A 17,538-nucleotide genomic window follows, 5' to 3' on the forward strand; every position below is an offset into this window, starting at 1 on the left:
GCCTCAAAGCCATTTTGGGTGTAAATCTTTAAGACCTAAATGACATAAGAGTATTTTAAAACTTTTTATTAAACAAGTTCTTAAGAGAAAAATTAGGGAATACAAATAATCATAAAAAGTTTTAATGACCTGCAATTCCATCACCAGAGATAATCTGAACATTCTGGTATGCTTCCAGATTTTTCTCCATGTGTATATATTTTTCCTAAATAATATTTGGGATCACACTATACACTAAACATGTTTCATTTATTGTAACACTAAGTATCTGAATGCTAGTATGTTATAGGTACTGAGAATCCAGTGGTAAACCAAAAAGTCAGGGTCCTGGTTTCACGATGCTTACTTCAAATAGGGCAAGACATACCTAAACACAAGAAAATACCAAATATGAACCATGGTGAAAAAAAATGATGTGGGCAATCTTAGATGGGGCACTGGGAGATAGGAGAAGCATGTCCCTGGAACATTTAAGTTCTTGAGATTCAACGGTCCATGCACAGGCTGCACAGGAGCAATGAGTATCCAGGCTGAAATATAATGATTCCGGACAGTGAGTATGGAGAAGACTAGGGATCAAGGCATGATGGGCCTTGGAATCTGGATGTGGCCAAGGAATTTGGATGTGATGCTACTGGAAGGTATCCAGCTTTCAAGATCCAGTTTTAAGAGTACTAAAGCTACTATAACGAGAAGAAATCCTAAAGAGGGAAGAGCTGGAGAGGAGACCAATCAGGAAGCTATTGCAGAAGTCTGCGATGGAGATGATGGCGGCTCAGATCAGAAATGGAAAGTGGAGATACATATATATTTTACACAATGTATAATTTTTACTTTGAAATACCAAACATATTTAGAGAACCCCAGGAGTTATATACTCAAACATTTACCATGTGAATTACTCATCATTTATTCTAAATCATGTTTTTTTCTGGTATTCCTTTCTGTCTAAAGTTATTCTTTAGCATTTTAGAGTAGCTCTGCTGACAAATTTTATTTTTTTTTAGTTTTCCTTCATGTGAGAACATCTGAATTTCATTTTCATTCTTGAAGAGTATTTTACTTGATATAAAATTGTAGGTTTAAAATTTTTTCATCAGTACTCCAAAAATGTTCCACCTTCTTTTTTTTTCCTGTTCTCCATAGTTTCTGATGACAAATCCAGTCCTTCAAATTGGCTTTCCCTTATAGGTGCATTGTTCTTCTCTGGCTGTTTTCAGGAAATTTTTCTCTTCAGTTTTCAGCAGTTTTTAGATGTGTTTTGAAGTGAATTTTTTGAGATTATCTTATCTGAGGGTTCCCTGAGCTTCTTGAATCGTCTTTTACTAATTTGGTAAACTTTCATGTCATTATTTTTCCACTTTGTTTTTCTGAAAGTTTTTCCTTTTTCTCAGGCTCTAACTCAAAGTTTACAACTTTTGCTAAACAAATAAAATACACAAAATGGGTGCTGTATTTTTTTCAAATTTTTTCTCTTTATTGTCCAGATTGGATAAATTCTATTGATTTTTTCCTCAACTTACTTTTTTCTTTCAGCTCAATTTAGCTAATGAGCCAATACAGTGAGGGCTTTGTTCTTGTCATCTTTTAATCATTTTTATTTTTTGAAACATTTCCTAATACTTGCTTTAAAATTTGTGAAGATACAAAAATCTATGTCATCTCAGTGTTGACAAATACTGGTGTTTTTGTTTCATGTGAGGTGAAATTTTCCACATTCTTCATATTCCCAGTAATTTTGGATTAAATTCTAGATATTTGTAATACTGTATTTACTAGATTTGGGCTTTTCCTTAAATCCTATAAAAATATAATTTAGCACTCAATCAACACTGTTGGACTCAGCCCTGAGTGCTCATACGGCAGTGGGGGTCAGCTTCAGGGTCTAAGCTAGCTTCTTGTACTCACACAAGCTGGGCTTGTTATCAGCTGATATGCTGTTTTTCCCAGGACCGTGTCTCAGAGGTGACAAAGAATGAAGCTAGCAGACAAGAGTACAGAGCAACCAGCAAAGCTCTTCTAATGAGTGAAAAGAGAAAATTCCTGCTACTCAGGCGGGGCTCCAAGGGAGGAAGCCTAAGAAGTAGATATATTTGGGATGTGTAAGAAAAGACAATACAACTTGGTAAGTGAATGCCAGTGCAGGGTCGGGGAAAGAGGACTCAAGGATTACACTTACATTTTGAGCTCAAGCTCTTGGGTGGACAGTACTGTTTACTGAGAATGAGGAAATAACAGGGTTAGAAGGTGAATATCAAGATTTCTATTTTGAGATCCATCTAAAATATCCAGGTGGAGGTACTTAGTATTCAGTAGCATGAGTCTAGAGCTCAGAGATAAGTAACTAGAGATAAAATTTTGGAGTCACTAGTCATCCCACAAGATGTATGAGGGCAAAGATCTTTTTTTATAAGTACATTTAAAAAACTTTAAATAGAAGTATAAGGTACATACTATCATCAATGTACAGCTTGAATTTTCATAAACTAAACATCCTGTCACCAATAGAAAGATTAAGAAACAGAATGTTAACCTCAGCCCAGAAGCTCATTCCTGCTCCCCTCCAATCACAACACCCACTTCCCCTCAGAAGGAGAATCACTAGCTTGACTTCTAACAGACTAATTTTGCCAAGTATTGTCTATTTTATAATGGAAGACTATGGTATTATTTTGCATCTGGTTTCTTTCCCACATTATCCACATTGTTCATTCATGTCCAGTGTGTGTGTATATATACATTTTATTTATCCATTCTACTATTGATGGTACTTTGGATAGTTTCCAAAATTTGTCTATACAAATTGTAGTATGTGTATGTGTTTCTGTTGGGTACCTATAGATGAAAACTTCTTAGTCATAAGATAAACATTATAGTCAACAGCAATTTTCCAAAGTGATTGATCCAATAGATACATCCAGAATTGAGAGTGCCAGCTGCTTCACGTCCTTGCAGTACAATGATTTTATTTTGTTCCAGTGTCTAGAACAGGGCTACTTACTTACCTACCTACATAGTAGGTGCAGCAAGTATGCAATAAATATCTGATGAAAGAATGAACCTGAACACAGATGGTACTTAAATCTGTGCACGTCAATAAAATCATCTTGGAAGAAATATGATTAGATAAGAGGGCTAATGAATAAACCTTCAGTGACTTCTGCAAAGAATTGGCAGAAGAGGAGCAAGTAAAGGAGGAAGAAAATGGGAAAGCAGGGAGTTCTGCAAACCAAGAGAAAAGTATGTTTCAAGTAGGGGGCACTGAATGCTGCCAAGAGATCTAAGATGAAGGGGGAGGATAGGAAAGGAGAGGAGTCAGGGATTCTATTTTTGGTTATTTCAAGCTTAAGTATTAAATCATTCAATTGGAGACCTCAAATGAATAACTGAATATAGGTGTCTGGAGCTGAGAACCTGGTATCTAAGCCTGGTATTTGTGAATGTACAAAGAAGGAAAGACAGGATCCCAGTCTTAAGGCATATCCACTGAGAAGGTGAACAGAGGTAAACACCTGCAAAGCAAACTATGCAGTGGCAAGTGTCTGATGAGGTAGGAGAGAAACCTGGAAATTTTCTTGTCACTGAGGTAATGTCAACATTAACATGATGAGAATTTCACAAAATGAGAACAGAAAAATAATCACTGGATTTAACAACTATCAATTAATAACTACCCTGTCAAGAAATATTTTTCTGTAACATAACTTTGAATGGTTGCAGAGAATCCCATTGTTTTGGGTGTGCCAAAATCTGTTCAACCAGTCTCAGTGGTGAATTCTCAGCCTCTTCCCAAACCTTTAGAATCATGGGTAACATTACATGGAGCATGCTCTTAAAAGAGTTGGAATTGCTGGATCAAAAAAGTATATACATTCTAAAGGCGTTTGATTCAGCGACCAAACTACACTTTATGAATGTTTTACTAAATTCTATTACCATCCTAAGGAAATAACAGAAATTGTAAAAACTGCCTTTGCGATTTTGATAGGGATATGAGGTATCTTATATTTGCATATTAATAAGTCCTGTAGTTTATTTATCTTCGGTTATTTATGAATAGCCTGCCCGTATCTGCTGCCCCAAATAAGAGTGGTTGAAGGGCAAAACTGAGTAGCGAAATATCCAGACGACTGAAATTTGGCGAAGTGAAAAAAGCAGGTAACTTAAGCTTGAATCACAGCTTGTTGAGTACACTAGCTGAGTGACCTTGGTAGGGTAACTTCAGGTCCCATCTTGCTTATTAAGTGGGGATCAGGTCTACCTTGAAGTGTTGTGAAAAATTAATGACAAATGTACATAAATGATGGAAATACGGCAATTATTATGCTAGTTATTCTGCAGAAGTAACTGCACCACGGCACAGGAATCTAAATGCAGAATGTAGGGCAGTTGGTTAGTTTGAAGAAAGGAAGAGGCTCTTTCTTGGCATTTCTATCATCCCACTCCAATTCCTGCCCCTCCTCCCGGCCGTTGGTGGTATCACTATGGCAACGAGCACGCGCTGTCCAAGGCTCAATTCTTAGGCAGTTACAGCACTCGGCCGCCTCCTTCTCCGCGGACCAGCGCCTCCACGGCGTATCCCACCTACCCGGTGTCGGATCGATTTTCCCTTGGCGGGAAGGTAGGAGCCGCGAGGCAGCATGGCCAAGGCGGCCGCTTCTTCGCAGCTGGAGGACTTGGACCTGAGTGGAGAGGAGGTCCAGCGGCTCACGTCCGCCTTCCAGGACCCGGAGTTCCGGCGTATGTTCTCCGACTACGCCGAGGAACTCACCGACCCAGAGAACCGGCGACGATACGAGGCGGAGATCACCGCGCTGGAGCGTGAGCGCGGAGTGGAGGTGCGGTTCGTGCACCCGGAGCCGGGCCACGTGCTGCGCACCAGCCTGGACGGGACGCAGCGCTGCTTCGTGAACGTGTGCAGCAACGCGCTGGTGGGCGCGCCCAGCAGCCGGCCCGGCCCCGGGGGCGCGGCGTCCGGCAGCCAGTGGGCTCTGCCCTACAGCCTGGCGCCCGGCCGCGAGTACGCTAGCGGCCGCGGCACCCGCTACACAGTCTACGACGTGGTCTTCCACCCAGAGGCGCTCGCGTGGGCCAGGCGCCACGAGCGCTTCCGCCAGATGCTGGACGCCACGGCCCTGGAGGCCGTCGAAAAGCAGTTCGGCGTGAAGTTGGACCGCAGGAATGCCAAAACCCTGAGGACGAAGTACAAGGGGACCCCGGAGGCCGCCGTGCTGCGCACGCCTCTGCCCGGGGGCCCCCCGGCCCAGCCCGAAGGGGAGACGGAGAGCCCTCTCCCCGACTTCCCCTACCCCTACCGGAGCCCGGCGGGTGCCGGCAGCAAGGCGGTGCCAGGGGCCCCGGCGCCCTCCCTTCCGGAGGCGGTCCTTCAGAACGCCCCCACCGAGCCTCGGTACAGTGTGGTGCAGCGCCACCACGTGGACCTCCAGGATTACCGCTGCTCCCGGGACTCGGTCCCCAGCCCCGTGCCGCGGGAGCTGGTGGTCACCATCGAGCTGCCGTTGTTGCGCTCGGCCGAGCAGGCGGCGCTGGAGGTGACGGGAAAGCTGCTGAACCTCGACTCGAGGAAACCCGACTACCGGCTGCAGCTCTCGCTTCCGTACCCGGTGGATGACAGCCGCGGCAAGGCGCAGTTCAACAAGGCCCGGCGACAGCTGGTGGTCACGCTTCCCGTAGCGCTTCCCGCCGGCCGCCGGGAGCCTGCCGCGGCGCCGGAAGAGCCCGCCGACCCGTCCGGAACTGGCGGCTCGGCCTGCGCTTCCGCTAGCGAGCAGGAGGCGGGCCTGGCTGGGGGTCTTGACGGCGAGGGTGGCTCGGGTCGCCGCAGATCCCTGTCTGCGGACGCCGGGATTCACACCCTGGGCGTCGCTGGGGAGGAGCTTGTCTACCAGCCAGAGGAGCGGGACGGTGGCGAGCAAGCGGTGTTTACCACCGGCCCAAAGGAGGCGCTGCCTCCCAGAGCGGGGAGCTCACCTGGGGCCTGTGCCATAGGCTCCCCGTGTGCTTCATCCGAGGACCCAGACGTGAGGTCGGCTGCAGGGAGAAGGAGTGCGCTCGGCGTTCTCTCTGTGGAGACCCGCGTGGCCTGGGAAGGCAGGGGCAGGGAGCCAGGTGATCAAGCCATGGGTGGTCCCGGAACCGATGGCAGGGAACCTTTGTGTCCTCCGATGCGATGTAATCAAGATGAAGAATCCCTGACTCTGCTAATTCAAGTGCCTCAGATCCAGCCACAAAGCCTTCAAGGGGATGTGAGCCCCCTCGGGTACAAATTGTGCTTCTCTACCCAAGACTTAGTTTGTTATTCCTTCTTTTTGCAATTTGCCTCAGAGAATAAATTGAGTACCAAAGAACCTGTGGTTAACATTTCTTCAAACAATGCAGTGATAGAACTGGCCAAATCTCCAGAGTGCCATGGACATTGGAGAGAATGGTATTATGGTTTAAACAACGATTCTTTGGAGGTAACAGTTTTTTATAGTCTTAATATTTGAAATATTCCATCCCACTTTATAAATTTGCTATTATAATCACTCTCTTTGCTTATCCTAGACAAAGCGTTTCCCGTTGTTAACTTACGTTGTAATGGCAGTACAGATGTACGTAACGAAATATCTGTGCATATTAGTGGTAGATGAGTTTCAGATCTTAAAAGTTGCCTTTAAGGTAGTTGTTTCCCTTGAAGTCCATTGACGCTGAAGGATATGAATGGATTCCCAGGGATCCTTCCTTTTAAATTGTGTGCAAGTAATAATTTACTATCAGGAAGCAGAAGTAACTCCGCCAGGACCACACGGTTCTTATGTAGGAAAACAAACTCAGACCCAGCTGTGAATATAAATCCCTTGCCTTTTGGCGATATAGTGTTGCTTAGTTTAGTCACTGATGTTTTATTACATTGAAATTACCTTTTTGGCATCCGTTTTAATATTTTAAGTCCCCACTAATATTTGGCACAATGGCTGACATTTAACAAAGTGTAATATAAACCTCTATGAAATTAAACATTAGCTAAACCTCCTCTGGGCCAGTACTCTGCATCATTACCTAGTTTACTTAGGATATAATTTTGATGACCAATTTAGAATATCCTGTTATAGTTGCTACTATATTTTTTAGGTTATTGAGTTTCTTGAATTTAGGCTCAGATTTAATACGCCAGTACCACTGGCAAATACTGAAAAAAAAACTACTTGAAATTACAATTTGTAAAGAACTTTTTAAACTCCTAAATGAACAATTAATTGGTGGTTTTGACTGAGGTTTGTATCAGTTAATGTAGTTTTTCAGTTAATATTCCCAGACACAACCTGCCAGAGATTTTCACTTCTTCCCTGTTTTTCTAGAAATTTGCTAGTAAGTTACATTTATGTTTTATAAGGGATATCTTCTGTGAAAAGCAGTTAATTTGAAACCCTCCAAAAATGGCACAGTAAATAGCCAGGAGTAGGTAAGATAATTTGTGAAAACAGTAAATGTGAAATGACTGTTTATGTTATCAGAAGGGGGAAATTTAGGAAAGGGCCATAGTTTCCCTGTAACTCTTTTACTAAATGTGAAGTTAACTCACAATGCAGGAAGAAAGCTTTATGAATGAACAGTTGAGAGACTACTAAATAATATTTTAATCTGATTTTTTAGTATGCTAACATTAGCAAATATAGACTAAACCAAAATGGGACTACGGCAACTGTGTGTTGTACCTTTGAAGCCTGAAATAGATTTACAATTATTTAATTGACCATCACATTTGCTAAGGCTGATGGAACTGTAATGTTTCGTTTTTTTTCTTTACATTTTACTGGACCAGGATCTAAGTATTAAATTTTTAAAAATCACAAAAGTGGTGGGTAGGTAGGCATATAATATATAGTGACTATTATATGCATTATATGAAAATGTAGAGGCTGTTTTGTTATTGTCAAAGTCATAATTGTTACTTTACACATACACAAGTACAAAATATATAAAAGCCTTAAGTATTCACTGGGAATTTTCCTAGAGTTTTAGGATCACTCAGTATCTTTTACAATAAAATAAGTCATTAGAATGAGAAGGTAAGTTTATGCAAATCCTCTGTATTTTTATCATAACCATTTCCATTATAAATATTATTTTTCCTTGGGTTAGCTAATGACTAAACTATTCGGTGTATTTTTTTATTAAATAATGTGTCAGTCTTTTCCACAGACTTGAACCTTAGTAATGCATTTGATGGGGGTGTTTCTTTAATACCATGTTACTCTGGATCTTCAAATTACTACAAATATAAAATTTTTCTGTTCCCAAGCTTCACTTTTGTATAGTAGGTGTTCACAACTTTAAATACTGTTTAATAGAATGGAACCTGAAACTTATTCTGATTTTGCCCCCCTATTTGGACCAAATAATGAACTCTTTACTGAAATTATAAAATTTATTTTTATTAGAGTGTGTTGGGGCAACAATGAAGTGATTTTGTTAATTTTAAGTATGGTCATTCCTTAAGTGCCTTAACTACATACCTGTATTCACTTAACATGAATAGGAGCAAATTGCTTTGTGTTTGGGATTCTGGTGAAAGTGATTTATGCATTTCCTAATAGCAGTTTGGAAATCTTTCCATGTCAGCATCTTGAAATCCATCTCATTCTTTTTGTTTGTTTGTTTTTGTTTTTTAACTTATTGGGGTTTTTTTTGGTATAATTAATAATACACTTACATGAACAACATTGTGGTTACTAGATTCCCCCCATTATCAAGTCCCCACCACATACCCCATTACAGTCACTGTCCATCAGCATAGTAAGATGTTATAGAATCACTACTTGTCCTCTCTGTGCTATACTGCCATCCCAGTGCCCCCCCCCCACCTCCGCCTATTATGTGTACTAATTGTAATGCCCCTTCTTCCCATTATCCCACCCTTCCCACCCATCCACCCAGTCCCTTTCCCTTTGGTAACTGTTAGTCCATTCTTGGGTTCTGTGAGTCTGCTACTGTTTTGTTCCTTCAGTTTTTGCTTTGTTCTTATACTCCACAGATGAATAAAATCATTTGATATTTGTCTTTCTCTGCCTGGCTTATTTCACTGAGCATAATACCTTCCAGCTCCATCCATGTTGTTGCAAATTCATTCTTATAAATAGCTATATGCCAGTGTCACATTGGACTATCTCAACACTTAAAAATAGAATATATTTCTCTTAAATAAAATACTATGCTTGACACTTACCTAGCCAAAAACTAAAAGGCAAACTGATCACACAAAATTTGAATAGATTCTGTCATGTATACGTGTTGACTGACTCATTAGGAAGTGTTCTAAAACTGAATTACATTGTTTAGCTGGGACTGCATTTATAGCACTAGAGGTGATGGTATTCTTTTATAAGATACTAAGAGAAAAGGAAAATGTCATTCGTACGTTAGATTATCTAGGAGAAAAAAACACACCTCAGATTTAATAGACCTAGAAAAAGAAGAGTATTCTTTTCGTGTCTTTCCCCGTATATATTGTACTCTTGCAACTCTTATTTGTACAGTACCCTTTTCTTTTGCCGAGACAGGAGTAACATTAAAATAAACATTTTAAAAAGTGTAATCCTGAACTATGGATAACTTTTATGAGCTGTTTTTAGATACAGCTGTCAAATATGACCTATAAGGCAGAGTATTTTTTCTCTTTTTGTTTTAGGAAAGGTTATTTGTCACTGAAGAAAATGTTAATGAGGTTCTTGAAGAGGTTCTAAGCCTTCCTTTCGAACAGACAATGGCCCTAACCCCACCATTAATTGAAGTTGTTCAGGTCGCTGATAGTGAGATTCGGATACATGCAAAGGTAAGGATTTTGGTGGGCCTTTTAGAGTAGTGATTTTAGGACAAGGTTAAAACCTAACAGAACTTAATTCTTGATATCTTTACAACTTTAAATATACATAATGACTAGACAGCAAGAGTGATGTTAAGATAAGTAAAGATTTTTTTGTATGTATTTTACTATGTGTTAAATACTGTTACTCATTTTTACATGTCATCTTATTTAATTCCCAAATAACTGTCCAATGAGTAATAGAGAGAAATTAACATTTGAGAAGTTTGAGTACTAGTCCAGGGGTAAACAAGTCTTTTTGACTCAAACCATGGGAACTATGTCCTACAGTTTGTTCATTCTTTCTAGTTGAACCTTAAGTTTGGTTGTTTTTATAGTCTTTCAGTATTGGACACAGAAATAATTTAGTAGTTAGCACAGTTGGTTTATATATGAATTGGGACAGTGGCTCTGAAGAATCACAGAAATTTAAGAAAATTCGAGAAACTCAAAAATGCCCTTATAAGAATGACTGCTAAAGGGTTTTTGTTATAACTGTGTTAAAGGGTTTATAGGTCAGGATTATTTTATTCTGGAGATGAGGAGTCACTGACAGAGTTTAATCACAGAATTAATGCCAGGTCTGTGTTGTCTGTATTAAAAAATGCCTGGCAGCATTTGAGGGATGACTTTGAGGAGGAAGTCTGGAGCCTATCTGGAGTTCTGTAAAGGTTTTTTTTTCTCACAACTTTTAAAAACAAGATCTATTTCTAGAGGTCCTACAATTTGCTTTTCTATTTGAATTAATTTGTTGTTTCTCTTGACGTAGTTGCAAGAATGCAGTAACTCTGAACACCTTCATGAAATGGAAGAAAAAGTCAATGAAGGAAGTCATCTAACTGGAAAAGAAAATATAGAATATCCTACCACCTCAACAACTGACTCTGAGTCATCTAGAACAGTAAAAGTACTAGAAATAGACAGCTGTAGTTCAGTTGCATGCTTGCAACAAGAGTCTCTTGATGTTTCTAAAATGCTATTTGGAAAGTCTCAGCAACTTGAGTCAAAAATGGAACCTGAATTTATAAAAGAAAAAAGTCCTGTTTACTCAGATGAGGAAAAGGATAATTTAAAAGAACGAGTAATAACTGAAGAGAAACAATTAGATGGAGATCATGTATCTTCATTAGCAAACAAAACTACGGTTCACAGTTTACCTGGTTTTGACAACATAAAAGAAACCAATATGCAGGATGGTAGTGTACAGATTATTAAAGATCATGTGACTCACTGTGCATTCGGTTTTCATAATTCTTTGCTATATGACTTGGATTAATTCAATATGACTTTAGAATTTAAAGGTTAGAAGTAAATTTTTGAACCTTTTTGTTTATTATCTTAAAATTAAAGGTATTTAATGAAGTGTAACATTAAAATTTGTAATTTTGATTCTAAGGGGGAAACTGGAACTTTCTTTTTTTGCATGTAGAGAGTTATACAGGGTTTCCTTAACTGTAGAGGTAAGTTTTGTTGTAGCTCACAGATGTACATTTTTGCTAATGGAGAGTTAAACATTTAATTTTAATACAACCTGTATATATTTACTTCTGTATTGTTTTTGGCTTTTGTTTACCACTACTTTAATAAAGTGTTAAACATTCACTAAATTTGTGTTGGTCACAAAAATTATTGAGAATGCAATTAAATAGAACTATCAGTGTGTACTTAGGTAGAATCTCAAAACTATGCATTTATAAGTCTTACTAAATAGTATGTATTTATACTTGAAATAGAGATTCTTGTAAAGAACTTTACTAAGCAATATTAACGACCCAAACAATGACAATACAAATGCACTGAATGGAATTTAGTACTTTTGCTTCAACTCTATATTTTACTCTTCTCATATGTCTGTCACACAAAATACATTTATAATACAGGTTAGGTATTTAGTCATGATTTTGAAAATTCAGTTTTTTAAAATATTAAAAAAATTTTTGGAAGTTACCATTACAGTATTAAAACATCTCTTGGTTTCATAGAATACACTTACGAATTTTAGAACTGGACAATTAAAAAAAATCTGGGAATTTGTTCCTATAGAAAAATTATCTTCATTATATTAGTACATGAAAATTTAAAAAGCCAGTGTTCTCTAACCGATTTATTTTTTGTAACACCTAAAAGGGGGCAGTAGATAATGTATCAAACAGTGGCTAAGTTATTAATTTTGTGGAATAGTATTTCTGAGGCCAGGAGAAAATCCTAACAAGTTTTTTGTCACAAAAATTTTTAGGATAGCATGTTAAGAAAATGTAAAGTAAAATATTTGTTGATCTAATCACTTACCCCGAAGGTCATGGGCTGATCTATTTCTGTTCCAAAAGCAACTACTAATTCAAACCTCTGGCTTTACCTTAGTCCTGGAAATTACCTAATTTCTTCAGTCCTTTGACCTGGGGAGGTCAGATCAGAGCACCAAAAGCTAGCACAAAGCCTGGTAAATTCATCCTAATTTCCATTTATACACCCCTATAAAACCTGGAACAAGATTAGGCTTTGAGGGCAGTATAAAAATAGCTCATAATGCATAATTACTTGCCCCACCTTAGATGACAATATGCATTTTTCAACCATACTATGAATCTTAATGCAATAATTTTGAGACTGTCCATTTAGTAATGATTTTCTTAGATTGAAATGTCATATCTACACAGAAATTAGTCTTGAGTAATTCTTGGTTGAATGCAATTATATACTCTTAAAAGAAAACTTCTACATTACATATGGACTAAATTTTAAGCCTGTTTCCTATTGTTTACTGTGTCTTTTTAAAAAGCATTATTTCAGTTAAAGCTGGCATTAAAACGTTTTCACTTTGGCATGACTGAACTTTCTATCATTTCTGGCTTTTGAAAACAATTTAGACTGTATTTCACTTACACACCAGCTTTTTATTGTTCATTATCTATGCTTGGCTAATTTAAAAGGCAGTATCTTCCAAAGGGAATGCATTATCAAGAGCTAGGTTTCTTTATTTCAAACACAGTTATACAATGTACAGATAGTAAACATAAACGTAATGCTAACTTTAAAACTAGAAAGCCTTAATGAATTTTGGTGTAAAGAGTAAACAGAACTTATTCTGCAAAATAATTAGGAACCTTTTTATGCAAAAAAGGAGTATTTTATTTTGGCAGCACTAAAAGAAAAAAAACCCACTGTATTTCTACATTGAGGTGAACACAGTGTTTAAACTTTCTTATCAATTGAATACATTCCAAAAGAAGGTGTGTTCTATGAAGGTTCCAAAGCACAGGCAAATCTTAACACAATAATACAAGAATCTGTAATACTGGAAAATGACTGTTCTGGTAGGGTGTTTAACAAACAGAACTTTTGAACTATAAACCAGTGAAGTAACTGTGTCAAGAGTGAAACTGGGCTTGTCCCATTAATACTCTAACAATTGCATTTTAATACTTTTTACTGCTATGACAATTTTAAATAAATCTTTGTTGTACTTAACTTTTAAAAGTGGAAAAGTGTACAAAGTTCCAGATAAAAAGAATAGATGCAATTTAAATAAAATTTCCTTTTCTTACCAATAACTTTAGCAAATACAGATTGAGCTTTAAAACCCAACTCCCAAAATGAAACTGTTTTTAAATCTTAATCAGACATAAAAGATTACTATATTTGGACTTCTCCAAGAATTTTTTTTTTTTGTATTAAAGCAGAAACCAGTTCCTAAACCACTTTATTCAACTGGATATCCTGTGTGGGCAAATATCAAAAATAGAAGACTGTCACTTTTGCTTTTGTAACTGTGATTTTTCACTGCAGTCTTCTATAACTTTTACAGAGTTCATGGTCCCTAATATCTCCCCATCCTCCATTTTTCCTTGGTGGGGAAATGGCTGCCATAAACTTCTCACTGATAGCTAGAGTTTCTGGAAACAAGTACTGTTTGTTATTATTTAAGAGTGACTCAATTTGGGCACTCTGGGTAGATGGTCTACAGGTTTTCTTGTGGTGCATACCACAGTCTCCAGCATGAAAAATCCTAGGAACTTGAGGAACCAACACTTTCCAGAATTTTGGAAGACAAGATACAGTTAAATATTGAAGAGTCCAGTCCCAGTTATAATCATCGTAAGTACAGAAAGTGTCTGTGCACTCGATCAGCTTCTGATATGCATCGCGGGTCAAGGCCAGACCCATATTGTGCTCTGTGGATTTCCAAGTTTTCACATCTACCTTGTCAGCAATGCCATAGAAACTTCGACTGGCAGTATAGGTCCCCAGGGAGAGAACATCACACTCAGGACACTCTAGCTGCTTCAACTTCCACATCTTTTTGAAGACATGGTAAAAGTCTGGTGCTAAGTAGTGATCTTCCTCTAGGAAAAGTATGAGGCCAGCATAGTCTTGAAGAATTTTGACTCTTTCCCAAACAAAATGCAGCTTCCACCACCAATGATGTTTGGTTTGGGAGAACTTGGCCTCTCTGTAATGGCCAAAGGAGTCAGGATACTCAGCATTAATGCATCCCATCTTCAAAGCTGCATTCTTCTCCAGGTCTCTGGGGCAGTCTCTGGGGTCACTGCCTGGAAACTCGTTGGGGTACAACTGAATGCTGAAAGGAAAGAACACCTGGAGAACCGGACAGAAATCCACCTCAGCAATAAGCTGATTGATCTCTGTCGACCAGAAGTCATGGCTAAAGATAACAAGGACGTTGTCAATGCCTTGGGCTTTTCGAAGTGAATCCAGCAGCAGTCTGAGGTACTCCGGACGGTTATGCACCTGGACCGCCAGCACCAGCTCCTTGGGGGCCCAGGAGCCGGTCTTATCTATATTCCTTAACGTCTGGTCAAAGTTCAGTTGGTACACCAGGGACCGGTACCGCAGCGTCAGGTTGTCCGCCTCGGGCTGCGGTGCCGCCGGGACCAAAGGAGCCGCAGATTCGTTGGAGACTCGGCGGATGCCCACGGACACCGCGGGATGATCTGCGCCCCGGCCGGCCGCACCTCGTGCGGGTTCGGCGTCCAGCAGCGGCGGGGCGAGGGCGTCGTTCTTCCTTTGTCGTCCACTGCTGCTCCAGAGGACGAAGCCGCAGGCGGCCACCACGAGCGTCAGGATCAGCACCTTCCGCTTGTAGATGCGGAACCTCATGGTCTCCCGGGCCGGGAGCGCCGGCGGGCGGGCGCGAAAAGGAGCTAGCTGCTTCTGCACTTAAGGGGCGGGCGGCAGCGGTCGCCTTGGCCTGCAGCAGTCGGAGCTGGCCCCCACGGCTGCGCTCGCTAACTCATCCCGGGCCCCGGGGGTCTTGGGGCCCGCAGGCTCTCAGCTCCCCCGCGCCGCCCGGGATCCATACATCCTTGCCGGGCAGCGGCCCCGCCGCTAGAAGCCGCGGCTCGGCGTCGCCTCGGTCCTCTCCATTCAGCACGGGTCCCGGAAGCTGCCCCGCCGCACCCCAGCTTCGTTACCTGCCCCACCAGCGGCCCTGCGTCCTCTGCGCTCTCATCCTTATGCGGGCCCCAGACGCCCAAGACCGACCGACGCAACCCTGCCCCACTCCGGCTACGACCGTTCTGACAACCCTCTACTGGCTGGGCGAGCGCGGGGGCCTTCGGGCCCACACCCCTGCGGCCCGCCCCTTGAGCCGTTGGTTGGCCCTTCCCTGACGCGTCGGGAGACGCCCGGCCGTCTCTGCCTGCTGCCTATTGGCCCATGCCACTGTCGCTCAAGCTTAGTTCCTACTTCCGCTTCTTTCCTTCTTCCTGCTAGGCGCGAGCATTGCGAGGAGAGGAGTGTGGTTGCTGAATTTTCGGGTAAGCCAAGGAAGGGACTGTGGCCGTCTTAATACTAACTTTAATTGCTCAGAGTCAGGGGATGGCCTAGGCGCTTGTAGGAAAGGGGGGGCGAGACCAGCTGCCTTGGCTTGATAGAGTTCTAGAAGTAGCTTCTCCCTACAAGAAAGGAACACAAGCATGGCGGCAGCTGGGCCCGGAGGCACTTACTAAGGACACGTCAGCCTTAAGGGCTGGCGGACGGGGGACGGTGCCCTGGAGGAGAAAAATGAAATCAAACCGATGCTGTTTCGGAGAAGGAACGGAGGCGGGCGGTAGCGATAGCTTATCTGTCGTGCCTTAAACCACGTGTACCCTAGGAGCTACAACGGAGGAGGGCGCGAGGAAGAGTCAAAAGCAAACTCTAACCTTGGCTCTCTTTCTGCGGAAGAAAATAAAATAAACACCATTAAACGCTTTAGTTTTTTGGACGCCATAGTAAATTAAGCCCGAAAGAAACCCACTGTGCAGGGAACTGACTACCGGGCGTCCCTGTTAAGCAGTTTTTGCCGATATTTAGTCTCATTGCATAAATTCTCCAATAATTTAAGCATTCCAAAAGGTGTGCACTCGTATGTATATTTACTCTTATGGGAAATGAGTAATTGGTGGGTTTATGCATTACTGATTTAATGTAATGCTATTTTTGTTTAAGCATTTATATTATTTTCAGAATATTTAATGTCTGCTCCCATGAATTTAAATGTTTTTCCACTGTTTTCATTGTGTAGACAGGTCTACCGCAAAAATGGTCAATGTTCCTAAAACCCGAAGGACCTTCTGTAAGAAGTGCGGAAAGCATCAGCCTCACAAAGTCACCCAGTATAAGAAGGGCAAGGATTCCCTGTATGCGCAAGGAAAGAGGCGCTATGATCGGAAGCGGAGTGGCTATGGTGGGCAGACAAAGCCAATTTTCCGGAAAAAGGCAAAAACCACAAAGAAGATTGTGCTGAGGCTTGAATGTGTTGAGCCCAACTGCAGATCCAAGAGGATGCTCGCCATTAAGAGATGCAAGCATTTTGAATTGGGAGGCGATAAGAAGAGAAAGGGCCAAGTGATCCAGTTCTAAGCTTTGGGAGTCTCCTGCTCTTCTATTTTTGAGAGAAAATTTTGAAGCTGTAGAGAAACGAAAATAAAATTTCATTGAAAAATTCTGAAATACAGTTGGTCTGGTCTTTCGTTTTTGAAAAAAATTTCATGCTTAATATGAATTAAGCTTCTAAAAGAATTATAGGAAATTATTTCAGTGAATTTGTTATCTCAAATTCTCATTTAAATTTAGTTCCACAAGGATTATAATTTTGTATTTATAAAGAAAAACGAGTTCCACCTTGAAATTTACAACTAGGTTTTGGAGGTACATAGCTAGAAAAAATTTTTGATTACTTTTCCTGTTCAATTTCAAATATGTTGGGTGAATTTATAATCATGATTGATGAGTTGCTGGGAAAGGTCTCTATCAAATTGTGAAAAAGTAAATGAAGAGGACAAGCTAGACCTGTGTGTATGACAGACTGGGTAGGCCAGAGGATCCAAGCTGAGGGATTAAAAAGAACTGACTACAAATGTACTGTCTGTACTTGTGTACTTGCTCAGTTATACTAACTACATTTAGTGCTCAACAGCCACAGGTGGCTAGTGGCTGCCCTATTAGACTACACAGATGTATTTCCATTATACTTTTATGGACAGAACTGTTTTAGACCATGGTCTTGAATATAAAACAGGACTTAAAAATTTGCTTCTAGCCATAAAAATTTCTAAAGCTACTGAAAGTCCTAAATATATAAAGAAAAATGAAATGTTTTTTTGAACCTTTCAGAACATACTTTGGGAGGTAATCAAAGGTTGTAACTTCCTGACTGTTGAGGTACACAG

The 17,538-nt window shown here is 40.8% G+C and overlaps 3 protein-coding genes across 3 annotated transcripts; 2 read left to right on the plus strand and 1 right to left on the minus strand.

Annotated features, from left to right (window-relative positions):
* Positions 1-4,640: 4,640 nt before the first annotated feature.
* On the plus strand, positions 4,641-11,472 carry DNAAF2 (dynein axonemal assembly factor 2). Its single transcript, XM_017675024.3, has 3 exons — positions 4,641-6,479; positions 9,692-9,835; positions 10,635-11,472. Exons 1-3 carry the CDS (start codon positions 4,641-4,643, stop codon positions 11,139-11,141), a joined length of 2,490 nt encoding a protein of 829 aa, XP_017530513.3. The 3' UTR covers positions 11,142-11,472.
* Positions 11,473-12,738: 1,266 nt separating this feature from the next.
* On the minus strand, positions 12,739-15,430 carry MGAT2 (alpha-1,6-mannosyl-glycoprotein 2-beta-N-acetylglucosaminyltransferase). The gene has a single exon (XM_017675032.3). It carries the CDS (start codon positions 14,981-14,983, stop codon positions 13,643-13,645), a length of 1,341 nt encoding a protein of 446 aa, XP_017530521.1. The 5' UTR covers positions 14,984-15,430; the 3' UTR covers positions 12,739-13,642.
* A 56-nt stretch (positions 15,431-15,486) lies between these two features.
* On the plus strand, positions 15,487-16,819 carry RPL36AL (ribosomal protein L36a like). The gene is made up of 2 exons (XM_017675031.3): positions 15,487-15,642; positions 16,392-16,819. Exon 2 carries the CDS (start codon positions 16,409-16,411, stop codon positions 16,727-16,729), a length of 321 nt encoding a protein of 106 aa, XP_017530520.1. The 5' UTR covers positions 15,487-15,642; positions 16,392-16,408; the 3' UTR covers positions 16,730-16,819.
* Positions 16,820-17,538: the final 719 nt, after the last annotated feature.

Source organism: Manis javanica, chromosome 8, assembly GCF_040802235.1.
Source record: "Manis javanica isolate MJ-LG chromosome 8, MJ_LKY, whole genome shotgun sequence".
Lineage (NCBI taxonomy): Eukaryota > Metazoa > Chordata > Mammalia > Pholidota > Manidae > Manis > Manis javanica.